Below are 22,024 nucleotides of genomic sequence, written 5' to 3' on the forward strand. Positions count from 1 at the left end.
GGGGACCTTGGTCTAGGCTACCGGGATTCTGTTATGTTAGTTCTTTACTACTGAAATAATTGTACCCCAAATCTAGTTTAAATGTCAGTTCACCCTCTTGTACACATGCACACGCCGTTTATCTAGTGAACTCCTAATCATTCTTCAAAACCTACCTCAAATGTCCCTATCTCTCATTTGGGAATTCACTCAACAATTATTTATTGAGAGCATATTATGTGCCAGATTCTGAGGGTGTAGCATCAAACAAAACAAAGACCCTACCTTCCTAACCTTGCCTCTATGTCCCCATAGTCCTGTCTGTAATGGAATCTCTTTCCTTTGCAGCCTGTAGTCCAGTGACTTATTTGATTGAATGAAAGGACAAGTGCTTGCCTCTCCGGTTCTTCCATTTCTGTCTAAGTGAATGACCCAAGTAGTACAACTCCCTAAAATACATGCAGCAGTAGTGTCAGGGATGGCAGAATTGCCATGGAGATTTTTCTACTAGTGCAGCAACTGCCAGAGCTTGTCAACCTCACATAACATATAGGAACCTCATAGGAAAGTATAGCTTTCCAAAGTCTCATACGCTCCATGCTGATAACCAAGCCTTTGCTGCTGCTGGAATCCAGCATGTGGTGAGGAGGAAGGACATGCGCAGTCAGAATAATCATATGCCTCACTAAGAATCCCCGCTGACAGGAAGCACACACGTCTCCTTTCACCTGCACACGGGCAGCAGGCATTTCCTGGCCATTGTTCGAGGGGCCGCTGCGGTGCTATTTCCGTCCACCAGTGAAGTGGGGCTGGAGCTGGCCAGCTCTTAAAGGCCTGGCCTTGGTATGCTTCTTGCCCAGGCCAGCATCACAACATCTGGGGAGCCAGATTCAGATTCATGTGATCAAACTACCTTCCACCCTATTAACAACAAGAAGACTTAGGAAAGAAGATTCTTTTGTATAAAAAGAAACATGGCAGCCCCATCTGCTTTCAAAAAACACATGCTTTCAAGCAGGTTCCTGCCCATACTTTTTTTTTTTTTGTACTGTGGCCTGAGGACAGTTTATTCTGGGAAGTAGCTGCCGTGAATTCATGTACCATGGCAGAACTCAAATGTGGACACCACTGGCCCAGAGATGTAGAATGTTTCCCCACGATTTATTGGGGAGAAATTTGATTCTTAAAAGTTTAATGTGGGGAGAAGTTTGGGATGGTACAGTGGGTTGGGTGTGTATGTTTGATAAGGGTGTCATGTGTTTTCTTATTATGCGCCTCAAAACTTAAGACCTGTTTTCAGCCGCTGGTTGACCTCCCCAGGGCAGCTGCTCTTGCTCAGTGTATCATGCTCGAGTATGTCATGGCTCCATGTTGATTAAAGGTCCCATTCTGCCCTTTTAGAGTGAAAGGTATTTCTAAAGAATGAAAGCAGGGAAGTATAATAAGATTGAGCTGGACACTAGTAGTTTCTGTTTTTAGAAATACCAAGTAGTAATTGCAGCTTCTGAGTCTGTATTTATTTTGTCCTCTCTCGTTATGCCTGTTGTTTTCAGATGACTGGGGCAAGGGATGGTGGACACTGTTAATCATTTCATTGCTCAAACACCATTCTGGACTCCTCTACAAGAGGCAGTCATCCGACGGGTCCCCAGAATAAGCGCCACACCTACAGAGCCCCTGCTCATCCACGCTCTCCACTTGAATAAGACCGAGAATCATTTCAGGCAGCAATCCCCATCCTTACACCTTCTGTGCAGGAACTGTGCTGCGTTCATAACCAGGGTCTAGTTCAGGGTGAAGGAGGAGGTGGTATCAGATGCGGCTGCAGGGAGAATTAGCGAGTCCTCACGAACACTTTCTATTGTCCCCTCAGCGTGGGTTCTGCCATGATGACCGTTCCAGTCGCTGAGCTTGGATGAGGCCAGTACATTATGTACAGTGTAGAAGACCTCCTGATTTCTCATGGATACAAGCTGTCAAGAGATCTTCCGGCACCACATGAAGGTCGCCAGCCAGCGAGGGCGAGGGAGAGAGTGGGTCATGGCTTGCTGAACGGATGTGAGGATGCCCCTACTGCCTTCCCGCACAGTAAGGCGTCCCTGGGGACAAGACATGTGAGTGATTCTGAAAATGAGCACCATGCACTGAGAGCCCGAGGAGAGCCCCAGAGCGCCTCTGCTGCCAGGATGTCTGAGGAGGGGTAAGTGTGCACCCACCATGTTCTTCTGACTTGGGGTTTGGCAGTAGGTATGTAATAAAATCCTCCACTTATAATTGGCTGGGGTCAAGGGGCATGGGCTGAGGGACAAGAACGCTGCTGTCCGTTGAGGTACTGGGATGTTCCAGTAGCACTGAGCACACGGCTGGGCCATAGTAAGCCTTCAGTAGGCAGTGGTGAGGAAACAAATTCTGTCCTACTAAATACTGCATTTCAGTACTCGGCTTCTCTGTTCTCTTGTAATTTCCTGATATTGCCTCAGCTAGGAATCATTTAAAAACTCTGTAAAAGCTAGTTTATGTCAGGCACACATTCCTAGTACTTTAGGCTTTCTTACTAATAGTTTCGGTATTTGGTATACAGAGTTGAAAGAGGTTTGTGTTCCCCTCTGTGTGTGAAGAAGAACACCTTTCTCCTTATGAATCCATATAATTCCACTGGCTCCCAACCCATGTTTCCCTTGCACACATACTGGCCCCAGTGTGGGTCCCATCTGAATATAGCTTCATCTATGGGTGTTTGCTTACACCAACAGAAAGGCCGGGTTGGCTGGGGGAATAGGAGGGTTAAAAAAGAGGGAATTTCGGCAGCTTGCCACAAAGCCAGCATGGGAGAGGAGCCCTGCAATCTCATCCAAGCCATTTGGACCTAGAGGAAACCTTTGTCATCACTTCATAAAACTGTTTGTCTTTAACGCTGTGTTGAAACCAGGCTCAGACCAGGGAAGGAGGGCTCTGCCTGTATTGAGCATCTTATGAAATTGTATGCAACTGGCAAGAAATGGACCTGTCTTTAAGGGAAACAAAGAAGTACCCAGAAAGGGGAGTGAAGTAGCCTTTAATGGTTAGAAGCCACCTTTTTACAGAAAGTATCTTTTTTGTTTGTTGATAGCTTTCAGGCAAAAAGTGGGAGGAATTTTGTTCTTATAATTCAGAGCATCTGACACCTTGGTCATTAAGTAAAAGTGAAGGTGATCACACTCTTCATGCCCAGGGCAGTAAAAGTAGGTTTGTGTGGACAAGTCAGGCCATTTCTCTGGTTGAAGGGAAGAGTTATCATTGATGGGACCAGGTCAGGGGGGACCCAGAATGGAAAAGAACTTGAAACTACTTTCATATAACCTTGCCCTTCACAAATCACACTTGTGTCCATTGCTCTCTTGAGCTTAAGTCTCTTTTGATCCATGTTCCCTGAACTTTGGAAGAGGGTGCTTATGGATGAGTTGTCTGAGAATTAGGCCAGCTTAGTTACTACAACACAGATTTGCATATCTGTATGTTCTACCTTGTATTTCAGGGTCCAAAGAGCTTGTTACAGTGTTGGGCATACAAGGCATTTATTGTATGCTCATGGATTCAGTTCATTCTTCCCACCATTGTAACAACCGTTGAGAAGCAGACAGCTCAGTTTCTAATGAGGTACTGACAGTGGCTGTGGAATCCGTGGAATGCATGGCTGTGAAATGCACGTGCCATGTAGGTTGTGTGCGGTCTCCCCCATCCTTGAAGGTCTAGATCGGAGATGAGAGTTGGGTCCCTGAGTGGGAGGTGATAGAATCCCCTTTAGACTTCTGTGTGGGCAGTGTGGCTCCCAACCCTGTCCACAGATTTCTCAGGACTTTCTAGCCCCTATGTGATAGCAGGCTCCTGGGGATCTCTAGGTGTCTGGGCATCACCTGATCTGCCAGAAGTCTTTCCTTCTGACATGAGTGAAGTACCCAGATGAGTGGCTCATGTTACTCTGGGATGTCTTCATACAGATGACAGAGATCTTGACAGTTCTAGCCTCTTCCCCCTATTCTGAGGTTGACTGATTAACTTCGGAGGTGTATACTAGCTTTGGGATTGAAGGTTGCCTGATAGGGTTGAAAGAGAAAATGCATAGGGGGAGATTAACTGGGGAACTTATATGCATATATATGCATAGTCCATGGACACAGACAATAGTGTGGTGAAGGCCTGGGAGGAGGGGGTGCAGGGTGGAGGGGGTCAATGGGAAAAAAGCAAAGGAGACATCTGTAATACTTTCAACAATAAAGATAAGTTTTAAAAAGAGAGAGAGAGAGAAAAAAAAATGCATAATACATGCTTACAGATATCTGTGCCAGTGCCTAAAGCCTCAGAGACCAGCTGAGTTGGGTTGTAATGAAATGATGTCTTTTGTTTGTTGGCTTGTTTTTAAGTAGTCAATAGAGAACTGAAAACAGGAGATGAACAGGAAGGTGGGCAGAAGGTTTTCTCATCAGAAAAAAATGTGCTTTGGGAGAAAATAAATAGGTGCTAATAGTTAACAGCTTAAAAATTAAAAACAAGGAAAAGGAAAATTAAACCAATAATACTTTGGCTTCCATAAATTCTGTATCTGAGTAAATAAATGATAGCAGGCCAGGTCCCAGCCTTGAGTCACTGGATGAATACAGCAGTGGCCCTGCAGCCTGTCCTGTCCCATAGGACCCTGCTGGGCTGGCCTCTGGGTCTGTGGGGGGACGGTGAGGTCCAGAATGGTCCTGTGCAACTCCAAGCCATCAAGGTGATGGGGAAGTGTCACAAGGGCTCTCCTTCCTGTAGGTTCTCTAGTGGGTTGAGGTCCACCTTAGAGTGTGTCCCCACACTGCGGCTGTCCTTAGCACTCCACTGACTTCCCGGGGAAGTTGGCCATCATAGTCATTTGGAAGACCCAGGGGCTGGACAGAGTCGGTTTGTTTTATTCTGGCAGGATGGTGATGTAGGCATGCTGACAGTGTTGTTATTTTATAGCCAAAGAACGTGAAGCCCAGAGAATGTTGGTGACTTGGCACGGGCCACTGGAAGCAGTGGAGGGGAGCTGTCAGGCTGGCTGCTTGCTGCCGCTCTGCAGCAGCATGGGGCCGTGTGAGGCCTGCCCTGTTTGGAAGGGGTACTCAGTCCTCTACGTGCCTTTCACAGTTGCTCAGTGCTGGACTGTCCTTTCACACTTCCTTGTCCTCTGCCTTCCCAACAGCTCGATTGGATGTGAAACTGCTCTCAGAGCCCAGCTACGTCCCTTTCCTGTGTGAAGCTGTGTAAGGAATACGTCCTGTCACCCCTCAATTAGAAACATGTACATCACTCTGCTTCTCTGTGTACGGTGCTCAGGGCTACTACATAAATGAAGTTGGGACTGCCCATAATCTGGGGTGCGGTGAGAATGGTCAGGATTTAGTTCTCCACCCTGATATTTAACATCATCTTAGAACAGAAGTATGTAAGGGCTGGTTATATCGAGTAAAACTTAAAAAAAAAAAAAAGAGGACAGACATGGAGCCTTCCCCAGGTTTCCAAACATTCAGGATATGTATTTCCTAACTTGCTGAAGAGGCTGTGCTTCGAGCTTCCACAATCATTAGATCAAGTGATACCGAACACCCAACGTGGGCCGAGAATGACAGTTCTGTTGTGAGGAGAGGTGAAGGACTGACTGAACTTGCTAAAAAGCTCTTATGCTCAAGCAGTGGAGCCAGGACCAAGAGTCCATTCTTATTTTACACAGTTGTTTATCCAAACTGAAGTCTAGAGAACTATTGTTTTCCAAAGCTACATTCAGTGTGTTGCACTGGCCGTCTCAGGGCTGGTAACTTTACAAGCATGTAAAGCACAAATGATGGACTTTGACCCTGATTGTGCGACTCCCTGCCCAGGCGCCTTCCTGGCCCCATTGCCTGCGTTGCCAACCCCCAGCTCTTTCATAGACCTTGCGGGCCTCCTCCTCTGAGCCACATGTGTCTTTCCTATGTCCTCTTCCATTTCCAGGGTGTCAGCCACACGGGCACCATGTGCTCCCCACTCTCTAAGCCCTGCCCAGAAGCCCCCAGAACCCTCTCCTCCCCATCTTCCCCGGAAACCCACCTTACCAGTTTGACTTTTTCAGCTTCCTCCAGTTGAAGTTACCCTCCCCTGTGTTCTTCCAACACTTTCTCCTAGTCCACAGGATTGTCAGCTTCCTGAGGGCTGACACCATTCTCATTCATCTCTGATTTTGCTAGTTCCTGTTAGAGACTTTTGCATTTATTCAACACTCAAACATCTTTCAGAAATACATTGGATGAAACCTAGTCCTTTTATGGCAAGGCAGTTGTGTAAGTGCGGAGTGTTTCAGGCCATCCGCTATGTGAGATGGGAGGTGGAGAAGGTTTTGCCAGGGAGAGGAGCTGTGTGAGGCTAGTTTGGGGAGGTTCCATTGTGAAAGGAGGCATACCAGCTTCCTGTGCTGGACAGTTGAGGCAGCAGTGCTGATGGCTTCGTTTGGACCCACTAACTCTTGGGAGATGAGCAGGGAAGTAGGGATGAGGAAATAACAGACTCAGAAAAACTCCTGCAGGCCCACTTGTCCTGGTGGTAAAGTTCCCCTTGTTGGTGAAGTGTGCAGGTGCAGGAAGCTGAGCCCACCTGAGTGGACAGGGGGCAGTTGTTGTGAGAATGTAATAGGGACTCTCATGGACCATCCACAGGGAGGAAACAGACTCACAGGCCTCATGCCATGTAGGGATGAGGAAGCTGGGAGCCACGGTTAGTCCATTGATGTCTCTCTGGGTTGGAGTTGTCCCCTGGGAGACTCTTTGGGTTTCTGTCCCACAATGTTGCTGTGTCTGCATCTCCCTGCATCCTCCCTCCTCTGCTGATCAGCCTCTTCCCTTCACAGACAGTTACTCTTCCCAGGAATTTGGGCTCACAGTCAGTGACTTTTGTTCTCCTCTTGCTTCTACATTATGGTTTAACTCCAGAAGGGAGGTTGGACAAGGGAGTCTGAGCTTTATCCATTGTGGGTGAAGGGGCTATAGATGAGGGCAGTTTTCAGACTGGGTGGGGGTGCTAACTATGTACCCTCAACCCTGTGCTCTTCACAGACAATTCTTTTAGGAGCTCTAAAGACTTGGCATTTCCCCTTTGCATCATTGACTCCACAGAGCTCATCTAAAGGCTAAACCACTCCTAAGTTTTCTCAATGAACAGGTTGTGATGCTGAAACTGCCTGAAGGCTTTGCAAGAAAGTCCCTCACACGCTACAGAAAACCCTCACAGGCCATGTCAGAGGTCACTATGGTAATCCTACATGCATAGCTGGAAAACCAGGAGTGTCTGTAAAACAGCACCCAGTCAGCATTCTATAGATCAAATCATTTAATGCCAGAGTTTTAGTATGTCCTATTTTTGCCATACAATCAACAACAGATACTTATTGAGTGCATCTTATAAGTGGCATCTCTGTCCTCTCTCCAGCAATACAAAAAGGATGCTCCTGAAAGCTTCTATTTACATCTGTGTTCAAAGATTATAATGAGAAGTATTCTTTTAGTCCATCAGTTTGCACTAAGTTTAACTATTTATGCACATGCTATCTTGTTCCAAAGCTTGCTTGCCAACACACACACACCCACACACACACAGATTAAGGAGGAAAAGAGGAGACAAAGGAGAAAAGCTAGCTGTTATCTATATGTGGAGGAAACTGCTGCTTAAAACCCAAGTAGCTGTAACTACCATTAAACTATATAAAAGACTGTTATCAGGCATTCACGGTTTCCTTCATGTTTCCTTTGAAATATTATAATTAGAGGAAACTGTAAAATAAAGTAACAAAGCAGAGATTTGAATCTAAAAGTGACACCATAATAGGTTCTTCTCTGCTTAGCCCCAGGAATTCTGGTAAAAAAATTTTGTTAGTTAACCATGAGAATGACTTGTAATTATTCTTCCATCAGCAGCAGTTGTAACTAATTAGAGACAGAGCAATCTAGGAGAGTCTCTGATGTGGTGGTGACCTGGGGTCTCCTCTTGGGAGGTTTACATTTGATCAGTAAACATCCATTCTAGCCAGTGCTACTGGATATAGTAAACAGTTAACTTTCAGAGGCTTTTTAAGCTGCTCTCAAATCATATCCTGCTTATAATGGTTTTCCAAAAAAGGAATGCTGCAAGTTTAACATCTGTTTCTATGTAGCTCTTTCTCTTTATAAAACCATACTTCCACAAGCATTACTTGTCTTTTAGCTGCTTGCTTCATATCCTAAGTGTTAGGTGTTGTTATTTTGACCTCTTCACAGAGAAAAGTCAGAATTGTTTGAGCTGTTGTGCTCATGAGCACACATGAAGGTTGGGATCGCCTGTTTTTCCCATTGTCTCTTTGTAGGCCCTCTTCTGAGGTGCTTTGTTTTGGTTCATAAGCAGTGTAAACCCCCGCAAGTGCCGGGATCCTCGTTCTCTCTCCTGCACACACTCTTATGTTGCTTTGCAGTCATCAGTTTTTCCCAGCAGGAAGCAGGTCGGGCCCTTGGAACATGAGACTCCTGGGAGATCCGTGATGAGGAAGCACTTCTAGAAGGGGAAGACTTCAGCAGTGCAGCCTAGAGCTTCATTTGTATTGTTGGTAGCAGTGGCCTCACCAAGAGGAGAATTATTAGTGTGGAGTTTATTCTTTAGCTGGGGCATTGGATTAGTTAGCCAGCTGGGAAATACCCAAATGAGAGACACTGAATAGTAAAAATATGAAACATGGGTCTAAAAACAAACCGAGTGGGTCTTCAGTTCCAGTCACTTTGTTTCAAAGATGACTGCAGCTGACCATTGAACAACATGGATGTGAATGCTGGCTCAACCAACTGTGGATGGAAAACAGTATTTTTCATTAGCAGTTGGGGATCTGTGGATGCAGAGGTTTGAATGTATGCCTTGTTCTACTCCATTGTATAGAAGGGATTTGACCACCTTTGGTATGCACATGGGTCCTGGAAGTGATTCCCAGCAGGTACCAAGGGATGACTGGAGGTAAAAAATATACTCAGACTTTTGAGCACTGAGGGATTGACACCCACAGCCTCTGGGTTGTTCAGGGGTCAACTGCATCCCTCTGAGTTCTTAACAAAGTACAAAGAGCCTAGACCCGAGTCTAGCTGACACACTGACATGTACCAGCTGTGGGACCTCAGGGCTTTAGTTAGCGCCCCTGGGGTGTAGTGTCCTTGTCTGTCTAGGGAGAGAATGTGAACTGGTTCTTTACAGACCCTCAGGTTTTCTGGTTTACTCATCTCTGGCGGCTGCCTCCCCTGCTCTTCACTGCTCTAAGCTTACCTTCCAAAGAATAGAGGGTCAGAGGCACAGAGAACACTCCATAAATGTTCATTGAATAAATGAATGAATATGTAAAGGGGAGGGGTGGTGATAGAAACATGAAAGGGAAGTGAGAAACTAGGATGTGATTTTTTTTCATTGTCTATGGTGACAGTGTATGGACTATACTAATGAAGATATTTTAACTTCGTAAAATATAATATATCTTTATTAAAGAGAAAATAGGAAAATACTGAAATAATCTGCCTTACTTATTGGATATATGTGAGAGACAGTGAATCGTATGTAGTTTGCTCTTCCTGCTTTGTTTTCATAAACTAAATATTGGTTTGTTCTACATCATCATTATGGAAACGGGTGTAGCTCTTCCTTAGAGACCAGGCAGCACCGGAGGGACAGAGTCTGTTATGACAGTCAGCTATATCATTGTTTCCTGTGATTGTGAAGGCCTATAGATTACGACTTAGTGAAAGACAATACAGATCTAAAATAATCACCACATTGAGACAAACAGTTCTCTTCTCTCCTCTGTGCCCCTCACCCTCTTCCTTGGATGATGTGAGAAAAAGAGTTTCAGAATTATGTACTCCACTGAGAATTTATTTTCATTGGATTAACAATAGTAATAATAACTAAAAACAAGAATTTATTATATTAGACACTTTATTAAACAGTTTAAATGTATTATTTCATTAATCTCAACAAACTTCAAAAGAAAGGAATTATTAACATCTCTTTAATATAAATGAAGAATCAGAGGCAGAGAGAGGTGGAGTATGTTGCAGAAGGCATACAGTTAGAACGTGGTGTGTTGGCATTTGAGCCCACGATGTCTGGCCAGCGCCCAGGGCAAATGCCCACTCTTTCCCGGCAATATTGCCACACTGCTCCCTGCTGGTGCATTGAAAGCTTGAGGTCACCTATTGTCTCATAGCCTTGTGCAAGTGCCACAAGCTTTGACTGGCTTTGAGGGTTGGCTACATGCTCACTGGGTTTCCCCCTCCCACCTCCCAGGCCTGACCGCAGGCACCGTCTTTTCATTCCACTCTTATCTATAAGCCCTTTCTCCCTAAAGCTTGGAGATTTGTCAGAAGATGATTAGTAGCCTGTGGTAAATGCAGGTGTAGCCACCAAGCACTCAAATGAGGAGGCCAACATCTTGAAGGAGGGAATAAAGGCATTTGCCCCAACTTTCACCTGGGTTTTACGTGCAGTGAACTGCAAGTCCAGTAGTCTCCACTGATCGGTGCCCTTAGTCTGACATGACCCTCAGCTTGTCCACAGGCTCGAGGAGGCCTTTACATCATGATGGTACACAGATGATGTTTTATATAGAGGGTTATTTACACAGTATAGTATATTGAATATACCAAGGCGTGCTGAAAAATCAAATAGCAGGCTTCCGGCACAAAGAGCATTAAGAGCAAGTTCTGTAGCAATAGGTAGCTGACCCTGTCACAGAAACATGTCAGACATCTAACACTGGGGCTGGTGAATATGAGTCACTCTAAAGAGATGCCTCAACACCTCTACCTGTCTAGAGGGAGAGATCTTCTTTGAGTATGAGGTTCTTTAGGTGGCACGTGCTACCTTTCTGCTCAGATTGTGCATCTGAGTAATACTGACTGACCCATTGGAGGGGAGCGCCTTCTGAAGGAACGACTGCAGTGAAGTGCTGCAGCCCACCCTGGTCCAGAACATGATGCCAGGGTTTGAAGGCGATGGCAGTGCCAGCATCAGCTAGGTGGCAGACCTGCAGCTGGAAGAAGTCACTGGGCCTGGGACCATTTTAGTGGGGCCTCCCACCCTCCACCCAGACCTCACAGGGAAGCACAGCTGATTAGACTCTGGGGGCTGCCCAACGGGACTGGATTCAGGATTTTGTTCATGGAGGAGGGAGGGCATCTATCCCCTGCCCACCGGCAATTGGGCATAGAACTAGATGTAGCAAGTTGGTACAGCAACTACGGATCTTGGAGTCCACTGAGAAGGTAATCCTGGAGTGTGTGAAACCATGGTTAAAGTCATTCAAATATTGCCATTCTAAGTAGGCTTTTACTTTTAAAAGAAAGGCGATATTGTGGTTGGAAATGAGTCACGTAAACCAACGGAAATGTTTCCTAATTTTTTCATCATTAGCTTTTATATGTTCAGTGACTAAGTTTACCTTTTTTCCTTTAGACATGTTGTTTTTCACATGTTTATATTCCACATATTTTTCCAAACTGTTTTTATCTGTTGTTTTGTTGGTATCGTGCCTCTTTTCTGTGATAAAGCACGGAGTTGTTCGCAAGTGTAACTTCTGTCTCTCTCTGTCCTGTTCTCCCAGGAATTCTGTATAAAGACCTTGTTTGTCTCATTGAACTTGTCAACACAATTTATTTGGGCTATCGCATTCCACTCTGCTTTCCTTATCTTTTTCCCACCCTGTATTACTGTGTTTTTGTAAAATGTGCCATTGTTAATATTTTTAAATGTAAATTATTAGTCTCATTTTTTAAAAAGAAGAATTTTATTTGATCATATTTCCTCAAAGATATTAGAAAAAAATATTCTTGGTTTTGAAGCCATCTGAGGTAGCACACATTTTAACTGGTAATAGACATTATATATCAAAGCCCATAAATATCTACCCTTGGTAACTTGTCTGAAGGAGAAATTTATCAGAACTGTCACCATGTGGGATTCTCTTGTGCCTGTCCAAGCCAGGGTCATACTAGGTACAAAATAGATATTTATTAAATAAATGCTTTATAGTTTTCTATGTCATGTGAACTATTTTTTAAAGAGATTATTTTAAACTTCCCAGATAACCTATGTTTTCCTTAAATTGGGATTTCGGTGCATTGTGCAAATAGAAAAAGTTTAATCCAGATGCTTAGCCATTTTGATGAGTTGTATATGGTAGTTTTGACAAAGTTAAGGTGACAATGTAAGATTGGGGGAGGGGAAGAAAACTGCCACATTACTTGTGTTGGTAGTTGCAGTCTGTTTATATTCTTGTCCTATTTATGTCTCTTTGTCTTCTGATTATGCTCATGGCACACAGATAGACAAGTACCACCGTGGGATTTCAGCCACCTCTTGGCATTTAGGTCCACCACGTGTTTACCAAGAAACCAGAATACCCACTGAGAGAATGAGCAGAAGCCACGCAATGTGGTTTTTTCTATAAAGTCATGCAACCCAGGAAAATGTTTGTGAGGTCGTAAGGAGCACGAATGGTGCTCATTAAAGCTGTGTGGTGTACCAGAGCCCACTCACCGCCAGCTGAAGGACAGAGGCAAGAAAGGAGACTCTGATGGAGGGCGCCAACCACATACTCCCTAATGATTTATTTCACTCTCTCTTGTTTGGATCTGTGACAATTGAACTTACTAAGTTCTAGTTTTTGTCTTGCCTTTGGACTTGCATGGAGTCTAAGACCCTATAGCCAGTAAGTGTTGAGGACTTTTAAATAGTTCATCTTCTACAGTGTTTCTCAGGCTCTGGGTGAGAGTCACAGAGGATTTCCTAAGGGAAGGGACCGTGGCTTCCAGAGCTTTGGACTGTGATTGCTGGCTCACCTGAGTGGGGAGGGGTGTGTGTGGGGGGAGAAATGTGCAAGCCCCTCTCCCTGCTGCGATGCAATGACTAATCCTTACAGAACCCGACCCATGAAGTGTTCTGCTAAGTACCCAAAAACCTAAATGTTCAAAACCTGATTTTGATGACAACAAAAGCAACAAAGAAATTGACCTTTAGCCAGGCCCACTGTTAAGACAGCTTGCACTGTGTATGCCAGTAAATGCAGAAGCATTTAGGTTGCTCAGTGGCAAATGCTTTCTTTCAAGTTGATTTTAAATATTTTCTACTTTTTCAACCCATAATTCAGCCTTGCTTTAAGTGGATGCTTAACAAATTATTGGGGGTGGGAATGGAGATAGGATTTGAAGAACTCCCTCACTTTTTAAGGCAAAGAAGTAATTACAAAATAATAATAATAATAATAATAATAGATTTTTACTAGTCATTTACCATTTAGGCTCCTGCAGAACAGCAACCTTCTGCTTATATGCTGGGAATAGACCTACTCCAGCCCACTCCCCTCAGCTGCACTGTTCCTGGGCCTTTATGTGCTGCGGTTGCACAGAACTCGTGGCCTAGTAGCCTCTCCCTATTCCCTGTCAGCTTCACTCTACTGTGCTATCAGCTGAAAAGTGGACTGTGTTGTAGAAATTTTTTGAAACTACAAATTACATGTAGACACATGACAAAAAAAATGAGCCTTACTAATGATCAAAGAAATGCAAATTAACACCAATGAGAAGTTATTTTCACTTACTTAATAATAAAAAAGAAAAGATTGTAATAACCAGAGATGGGAAAGGTTCAGCAAGGCCAGCGGTCCTCCGCACCACCTGAGGGAAGATAAAGGGGAGTGGCTAATCTAAGGTCAGATTTGACAATGGGAATAACATAATGCCCCTGCTCTGCTACTCATTCCTTTTCTAAGGATTCATTCTAAGTAATAATCTGACACATGCTTAGTGTTTGTGAACAATAATTTTCCCAAAGTGCTTTAGAATGTAATCTACATAGATATCCAACAGTGGTTAATTAAATCATGGACATATGATAGAATACAAACCCATTAAAATTATGCACTTGAGGAATTTTTCATTATATTGGAAGAAGTAAAACAGAGTGGCTAACTGAATGGGCTTTATGATCACACTTCTTGGGTTTGAATTCTTTCCCCACCTCTACTTACAAGCTGTGTGATTTGGGAGAGTTGTTTAATCTCTCTGTGCTTCAGTTTCCTTATATATATAAAAGGGAGAAATAATGGTGGTTATAGAGTTAATGAAAGAATTCATTTGGCATGTTTTGCAGAGTGCTTGACACAGCATAAATGCCCAATCGATGTTAGACAAATTAACTTTTGTGCCTCAGTTTCCTCCTTTGTAAAATAGGAATGAGGGTAGTCCTACCTCAGAGGAGTGCTGGTGAAGCTTAAGTGAGTTTATGTCTACAACACAATTAGTATGAACCTAGCACATAGTAGCAGCTATGTTTAGTTGTTTGTACTACAAGTGGTAAGAAATGTTCACATAAAACAGATGCCTAGACAGTGGACGGCAAACTGTAGCTCGCGAGCCACATGCGGCTCTTTGGACCCTCGAGTGTGGCTCTTCCACAAAATACAGACTTCTGCGCATGGGCCACGGAGTTTCAATCGTAGTGTACGTGCACGCCCGCACGTGGTATTTTGTGGAAGAGCCACACTCAAGGGGCCAAAGAGCCACATGTGGCTCGTGAGCCGCAGTTTGCCAACCACTGGCCTAGTAGAATGCTAAGGCTATTTGAAAATCCACATCCTTGCACACACACAGACTAGAAGATATCAAAATAACTGTCTCTTGGTAGAAAGGTTGTAAGTAGTGTTTGGTAATTTACTTTCCCATATTTTTCCAAAATTTCAACAATGAATACATATTACTTTCATAATTTAAAAAGCAAACAACAGTTTTAGAGTTGAAACTTTTTCTGCTTGACCTATGGTTAATCAAAATAATTGAGTGCCCCAAACTTCCTTTCAGTTAATGGTTTTTCTGTATAAAAGTCCTAATTTCTGGTGGTTTGTAGGCAGTCACTTAATATTTCTGTACAGTATAATTGTGTTCAGATTTTTTCTTCAGCTGCATTTGAACAGTGATCTTACTTTATTTTATTTTTTTTTAATCCTCACCCAAGGATATTTTCCCATTGATTTTTAGGGAGAATGAAAGAGAGAGGGAAAGACAGAGAGAAATATCAATGTGAGAGAAACACATTGATTGGTTGCCTCCTGCATGAGCCCCGACCAGGGCCAGGGCTAGAGAGGAGCCTACAACCTAGGTATGTGCCCTTGACTGGAATCCAACCCAGGACCTTTTGGTCTGCAGGCCAACACTCTATTCACTGAGCCAAACCGGCTAGGGCTGAAAAGTGATTTTAAACTTTGGATGCATGATAGACTCATTTGAGGAGATATTAAAATATACTGGTCTTGGACTCTTCACTAAACTGATTCGATCCAAATATAAGGGGGTGGGCCCTTGGCATTGACAGTTTTCAAAGGCTCACAAGGAAATTCTAATGTACAGCCAGGGGGTAAACGGCAACCTGGAGTTAGGCTGGCATTTATGCCAGACTGTGCTACCACTTCCTGCCTGGTAGATAGTTCTGCCCATGAACAGAGTAAGCCCTGGAAGTATTTCTCACATGTCTGAAGGAAAGACTCCCCTGGAGTACTTTCCAGGGGAGTTTGGTTGAAGCATCATCCTGTACACCAGAAGGTTGCGGGTTCAATTCCAGTTCAGGGCACATGCCTAGGTTGCAGATTTAATCCCTGGTCAGAGCGCATATGGGAGGCAACTGATAGATATTCTTTTTCATATGGATGCTTTGCTCTTCTTTGTTTTCTCTCTAAAAATCAATGAAAACATATCCTCCAATAAGGATTTTAAAATACACACTGCCGCCTGAATCCTAAGCCATTGACTTCCGGGGGAAAGATTTGGTAATGTGTGTCTTTACTGAGCCCACATGAGGGAAGTGTGGGAACCGATCTAGAGCTGTGCTTCTGTCTTAGCCACACACTGGGAATCCCTGGGGGACCTGGAAAAAACGCTGATGCCTAGTTCCCCTCAGGCCTCCACCATTCTAACGTGGTGGAGCTGGGATATGCCTGAGCATCAGAAGCTATGAAGTCCCTCCAGATTCTAATACGCAGTCATGGTTGACAACCACAGGCAGTGATGATTCTCAGAGTGGGGTGCTGGGACCAACAGTGCCAGCATCACCTGGGGCCCATTAGAAATGATCACTATGGTCCACATATGAGGGAGAGCATGTGGTGTCTGCCTTTTTCTAACTAATTTCACTTAGCATTATACCCTCAAGATTCATTCATGTTGTCCCAAATAAAATATTTTATTTTTCTTTTATGGCTCAGTAGTATTCCAATGTTTCTATATACAAACAAGAGAAAACAAAAACCAACTGATAGATACAGAGAACAGGTCGGTGGTTACCAGAAGAGAAGAGGGTTGGGGGTGAGCCAAAGGTGTGAAGGGGATCAATCAATTATATGGCGATGGATAATGATTAAACTTTTGGAAGTGATAGTTTGTAGTGTATATAGATGTCAAATTATAATGTTATACACCTGAAACTTAAATAATAATTAAAAATGTACCTTGTGGCACCTCATCAGGCCTGCTAAATCAGAAACTGGGGATGGGACCCAGAAGCCTGTGCCTTAGTAACCCTCTTGGATTCCTGTTACACATTGAAGTTTAAGAACCACTGTGACAGGGTGGGGCTGTGAAAAGCAGGTTCTCAGACTTGTTCACCCAGAACTCAGTGGTCTGGACTGGGCTGGGAATGGACTCCCAGTGGCCCAAGACCACACTTGAGAATCAATGCCCTCAGGTTTATCCTTGTTCCCTTGGGCATTCAAAGTTATAAGGGCCTTGACATCTTTCAAGTATAACCAGTGTCCTGATGTCTGTGGGCAGCCTGTTGCTGTCATTCCTAGGCCCTTGGATGGCAAAACATGTGACTGCCTTCCAGCCATAATTAGTGGGATGTGTTTTCTTTAAAGTTGACAAGTACTCTAGTGGGGAATCTATTTTTCAAAAGTACTGTTCCACATTTGACTTGAATAACCAGTCACAGAAGCAGTGTGTGCTTCCTCCCTTGGTGTAACTTCTGTGCCTCTTATTTTATAGGTTTTATCATCAACCCAGGCTGGCGTGGTCCTCTCAGCACCAAAGTGGTCACAACCATGCCTATTGGAGAAGAGGACAGGAGGTCGGTGGCTTGCTGGCTCCGAGAGACCGAGAAGACCTGGAGGTCAGAGAAGTGGCCCAAGCCCACAGTCTGCCCATCCACATGAGAGAGGGTTCATGGGAAGTTGGAGGAAGGACAGAGAATGTGATGAAGAAGGTGGTTTGGGAAGAAGAGCTGAGAATGGGGGGCCCTGACAAGTGGCAGAATGTAAGCCTGGAAAGCTGGAACCATACAAGGAAATTAGGAAGACAGATGTCTGATGGTGATGGGGAGAAACGGTTTCAAGATCTGTACCCATTCATGCGAGGAGAACAGGTGTTGAATTCTCAAAGCAAAGGGAAATCCCAGTCGCTGCCTAGAGTTCTCTCCCCGAAGAGCCTGAGCTGCATGGAAATTCCGTTAAGTGATGGGTATTTACCAGATGTTTCTAGAATGCCATTTTTTCCTCCAGATTGTGCACCGAATTTGGAATCCACAAGGAACCCTGAGAAGGGTGGCTCCTCTATCCCCTTACCATGGCCAAAATTTGGGAGACCCCTCAAGCCTCCCTCCTATGACTCCCACCAACACTCCAGGGCGGGAGTGGAAAACAGCGACCATCTGGACAGCCAACAGGCAGACCTGAGTGTTTCCTACAGGCAGGAGGTCTGCCTGCCCGACTCTGGTTTGGAGCCTCCAGTGTACGTGCCTCCGCCATCGTATAGGTCACCACCCCAGCACATCACAAACCCCTATGCGGAGGATGTGGCCCCCAGGCATATGTATGATGGTCGCCGTCATCCAATTGAGGAGGCTGCTGCCAGCTTTCAGCTTCCTTCTGGTTCCCTTGGGACTGGAAATGAGTTCCTGAAACAGCCCCATCCCATCACTGCTTACGATGGCTCTGTTCAGTATATTCCCTTTGACGATCCACGGATCCGACATATTAAACTGGCCCAACCCCAGGGTTTCTGTGACAAAACAAAGGTAGATGAGAAATTGTATAGCTCTGGTCCAGCCTCTGCCCCAGAGCCAGCTCATGGAAGCATGCGTCATGATGGTGCCGTTTTAAACCCACAGAGCATCATGCCCGCATCAGAGAGAGAGAGAGGCCCTGTCCTTGCCAATCCCAGTCCCCCATGGCTGTGGGGCCAGCTCCCCAAGGATGGAGAAAATGGTGGCTTTCCTGACCAGAGAGACCACTGTGTTATGAGAGGACAGTGGCCTGACGTGAGAGGCAGCCAACATGGACAAGCAGAAAGCCAAGTCTCCTCCCCAAACCCACAGGGCGAGAGTACCTGTGAAACCCAAACCAAGCTCAAAAAGTTTGAAACTGGGATTAAGACCAAGAAAAGTTCAAAGAAAAAAATGAACGAGACGATATTTTGTTTGGTTTCTATCCCAGTGAAATCAGAATCACATCTGCCAGATATAGATAGGAACAACAATGACTTAAAACAGAGTGCTGATAAGAAGCATGGGCTTGATAAGAGCCCAGCTCTGCAAGAACAAAGTCTGCTGAGCATGTCTTCCACCGACCTGGAGCTGCAAGCTCTCACAGGAAGCATGGCTGGGAGAACAGAGTTTCAAAAACAAGATCTGGGGGAACCAGAAGAAGACAAACAAACAGATGACCTCAGATTCATTCACCCCATGAAACACAGAGTACTCCAGTATTCTGGCTCGTGGCCAGGGCACCAGTACAAAGATCAGCAAACACAAACCACTTTCACGGAAGAATCCAAAAGCCCGCAGCCCCTCCCTGCTAAGTCAGGAGGGTCACCTAATGCAGTGCTGACTCCAAATTTTCTGGACCCTCCTGCCTCCGAAGCTCAGATGCACACAACATTAGCTTCCAGTGACCAGAACCAGAAGCCAAGTGTTCATCATCTAAAAGGTCAAGTGTCCCTCCACCCTTCTAGCTACAGTGCTTTTTCAAGGACTTCCTTACTCAGAAACCAGGCACCTATGCCAACAGTGGACCAGAGTCAGCCCTGCATGGATGACCGTGGACGTGGACCCAGTCCTGTGTCCAGAGGCGAGGTGGTGAAGGGGGCAACCACAGGTCCATGCAATAGTCAACAGCTGTTTGGTCAATTTCTTTTAAAGCCAGTTAGCCGTCGTCCATGGGATTTGATAAGTCAGTTAGAAAGTTTTAATAAGGAGCTTCAGGAAGAGGAAGAGAGCAGTCAGAGCAGCAGTAGCAATGAGAGCAGTGAGACAGGATGGCAGCCAGAAGGCCATGCTGGCTGCACACTCAGGAATCTGGGCTTCACTGGGGAGAGCCAGGAAAGGAGAGGGAAGGAACCGCCAAGGGGGGTGGTGCCAGAGGAACCTATGTTTAGGTCGGGAAGAGTTAAGAGTAAGTCTGAGAGTTGGAGTGAGGAGCAGAAGCCTGCCACCTGCCACCAGGGTGCTCGTCCTCAGTACCTGGGCCCCTTGCAGGTGGAGGACAGCAGAGGTGAAGCGTTACTGTCAACACGGGGAAGCTTGATTACAGAGAGGAGAAACCAAGATGTCGGGACAAGAATAAAAGAGCTAGCAGTCAGCCCAAGACCTGTGAAAAGAATAACATCTTCTAGGTCACGTGACACTGTGTCCTCATCTGCTTCAGCTGAACTGAGAGAGCCCCAGGAAGGGCAGGAGCTCCCCAGTGCTGTAAAGTCTGTGGAGCCCAGCCAAGCAGCCCCTCCCACACCTGGTGGTGGGGAGGAGAGGAGCACGGTGGGCCCCCTCTCTCTTGCCAGCAAACCTTTCGGACTCTCGGTACCAGACTTGAGGTCCGTGGGGCTGACTCCAGCACAAGAGTGGAGTGCCAGTAAGTTAGATGGGTCTTCAGGTGACAAGAGTGCAATAGAAATCCCCCCAAATGAGTCCCTTCAAATGAGGGCTGCGAGGATACTGGGCATCGAGGTGGCCGTGGAGTCCCTGTTGCCGGGTGCCAGGAGAACAGGACATAACCAGCCCTCTGAGCCTGATGGCAGTGCCCGAAGGTTGATGTCCCCTAGGGAGGAACCAGTGTCCAGTCCAGCACAGCCGGATGAGCCCACAGTTTCCAATGATGCCTTTTATGGCAGGAGAAAGTGTGGCTGGACCAAAAGCCCTCTGTTCGTAGGGGAAAGGGACAGTGCCCCGCAGGCTCCAAGGACTTCTGAACTCTCTGGTGTGGACAGGGTCGTCCCCAGCAAGGCCACTGACCCAGAGTCTCAGCCCAGTGACTTGGAGTCCTTCAATCACAAGGGCATGGGGACAGAACCATCCTTCAGGTCCACTTTGTTCCATTTTATAGAAAGGGCTCCAAGTGTGGCAGGCTCAGAAAAGAGGCTCAGAAGTACTTCCAAAGTGATTGAAAGTTTACAAGAGAAACTGGCTTCCCCCCCCAGGCGAGCCGACACTGACCGCTTGATGAGGATGAAAGAGGTGAGCTCCATGTCTCGGATGAGGCTCCTGAGCTCCTGGAGCACTGACTCCGTGGAGGATGCTGAGGAACTGAAGGCTGAGAGGGGCCCAGGAGCTCAGCCAAGAGGCCTGGTGTCTCTGACCACTGGGGACCTGGCCCGGAAGGTGGGAAATACATTCTCTATCTCCAAGAGCGCACTCTCACTGGAAGAAAATGGGCATCTGGAACCAGGAAGGGAGAAGAACTTGGATCGGGACTTCTGGTGCCCAGGTGAGGAGTCAGGCAAGTGGCAGGTGTTTGTTTGTTTGTTTGTTTTTTAATTCTTACAGGAGGATATGTTTAGAGAGAGGAAGGGAGAGAGAAACATTGATGTGGGAGAGAAACACCGATGGAAGTGTCACTTGGTTGCCTCCTACACATGCCCTGACTAGAGATGGAACCCGCAACCCTTTTGGTGTCTGGGCTGATGCTCCACCCAACTGAGCCACCAGGGCAGGGCAGGCATTCAGTATTAATTTGGAATCCTCGGAGCATGAAAAAATACTAGGTTGATGGATAATGAAAATTTGCATATTCAGAAAAGATCAAATTGACCCTGCAAATTATTATACCAGAAGATGTTATAAAATATCTAGAAGTTTCCTGAAAAATCAAGATCTTGTAATATATTTTAAATGACTGTCTTTATAGAAATTACATAAACTACTATACCAAATTATCCATATAAACAACATACTGGGCCCCTTACTGTGATGAGGTGAGTCAATAAAGTATTCTAAAGTTGGTGCAGACACCTTAAAAAATCTTGTAAGAGACCATAGCATTTGTGCTCTATACTCTCTCCTAAAATAATAGGCATTCACCCAAATAATCCTCATTGCTCTTTATTAACCTTGAAAGAAAAGATATGCAAGTTGATTAAATAAACTACTGCCCACATTTCACCTTCCAAATTCCTTGCCCTTCTTCCCATTTTTATCTGTTTTCACGACCACACCATTTATGAAACTTTAGTACACATAAATTAACAGTTTTCACTTTCTCAACACCCACCCCTAAAAGTCCACTCATTAACTCTGTTTCTTTAAAGGCCCCTAAGTTCTGATTTTGAAATCCCAGGCGATTCAGTTTGGGCAACAGCATTCTGCAGGCGTTTGGGCCTCTCCATCCTTTCACCTTAAGGTACCTTGAGAGCCTTCTCTGTTTCATAAAGCCAGGGCAGGTCCCCAATGACAGCAACAGTGATTTTCCTCGAACACAATTTCATCATCTCAACTATGACACAAACAGGCCAGGAGAACCCTTGGCATCTCTGTTTCAGACACTTTCTTCAGGGGCTGGGGATTATCAATTATGTATTTTAAAATAATCAGATGAGTTGAGGTAGTTATCCAAAGGTCTGCATCATAAACCACAGACTGAGGGAACCTTAACTCATTAATTCAGACCTTTTCACAGTAAGCTGAAACTGTGCCCCCTGAGATGAGTGTTACCCCACTACCCTAGGACCCCAATCTGACCTCCTGAGCCAGGCCCCTCCTCCTTCCA

The 22,024-nt window shown here is 45.3% G+C and overlaps 1 protein-coding gene across 6 annotated transcripts in view; it reads left to right on the top strand.

Moving 5' to 3' along the window:
* JCAD (junctional cadherin 5 associated) overlaps positions 1-22,024 on the top strand; it is a 49,622-nt gene that overhangs the window by 15,856 nt on the left and 11,742 nt on the right. For 5 of the 6 annotated variants that reach the window (XM_070428699.1, XM_070428681.1, XM_070428689.1 and 2 more), the window contains 2 exons: positions 1,853-2,179; positions 17,037-20,758. In XM_070428699.1, the coding sequence (XP_070284800.1) occupies positions 1,911-2,179; positions 17,037-20,758 (3,991 nt within the window). In that variant the 5' untranslated portion in view covers positions 1,853-1,910. The remainder of the gene's footprint in view (positions 1-1,852; positions 2,180-17,036; positions 20,759-22,024) is intronic. The other variant, XM_070428724.1, reaches the window with a different exon arrangement.

The sequence above is a fragment of the Myotis yumanensis genome, unplaced genomic scaffold, assembly GCF_028538775.1.
Source record: "Myotis yumanensis isolate MYYU_CA2020_CCGP unplaced genomic scaffold, mMyoYum1.0.hap1 SCAF_1, whole genome shotgun sequence".
NCBI lineage: Eukaryota > Metazoa > Chordata > Mammalia > Chiroptera > Vespertilionidae > Myotis > Myotis yumanensis.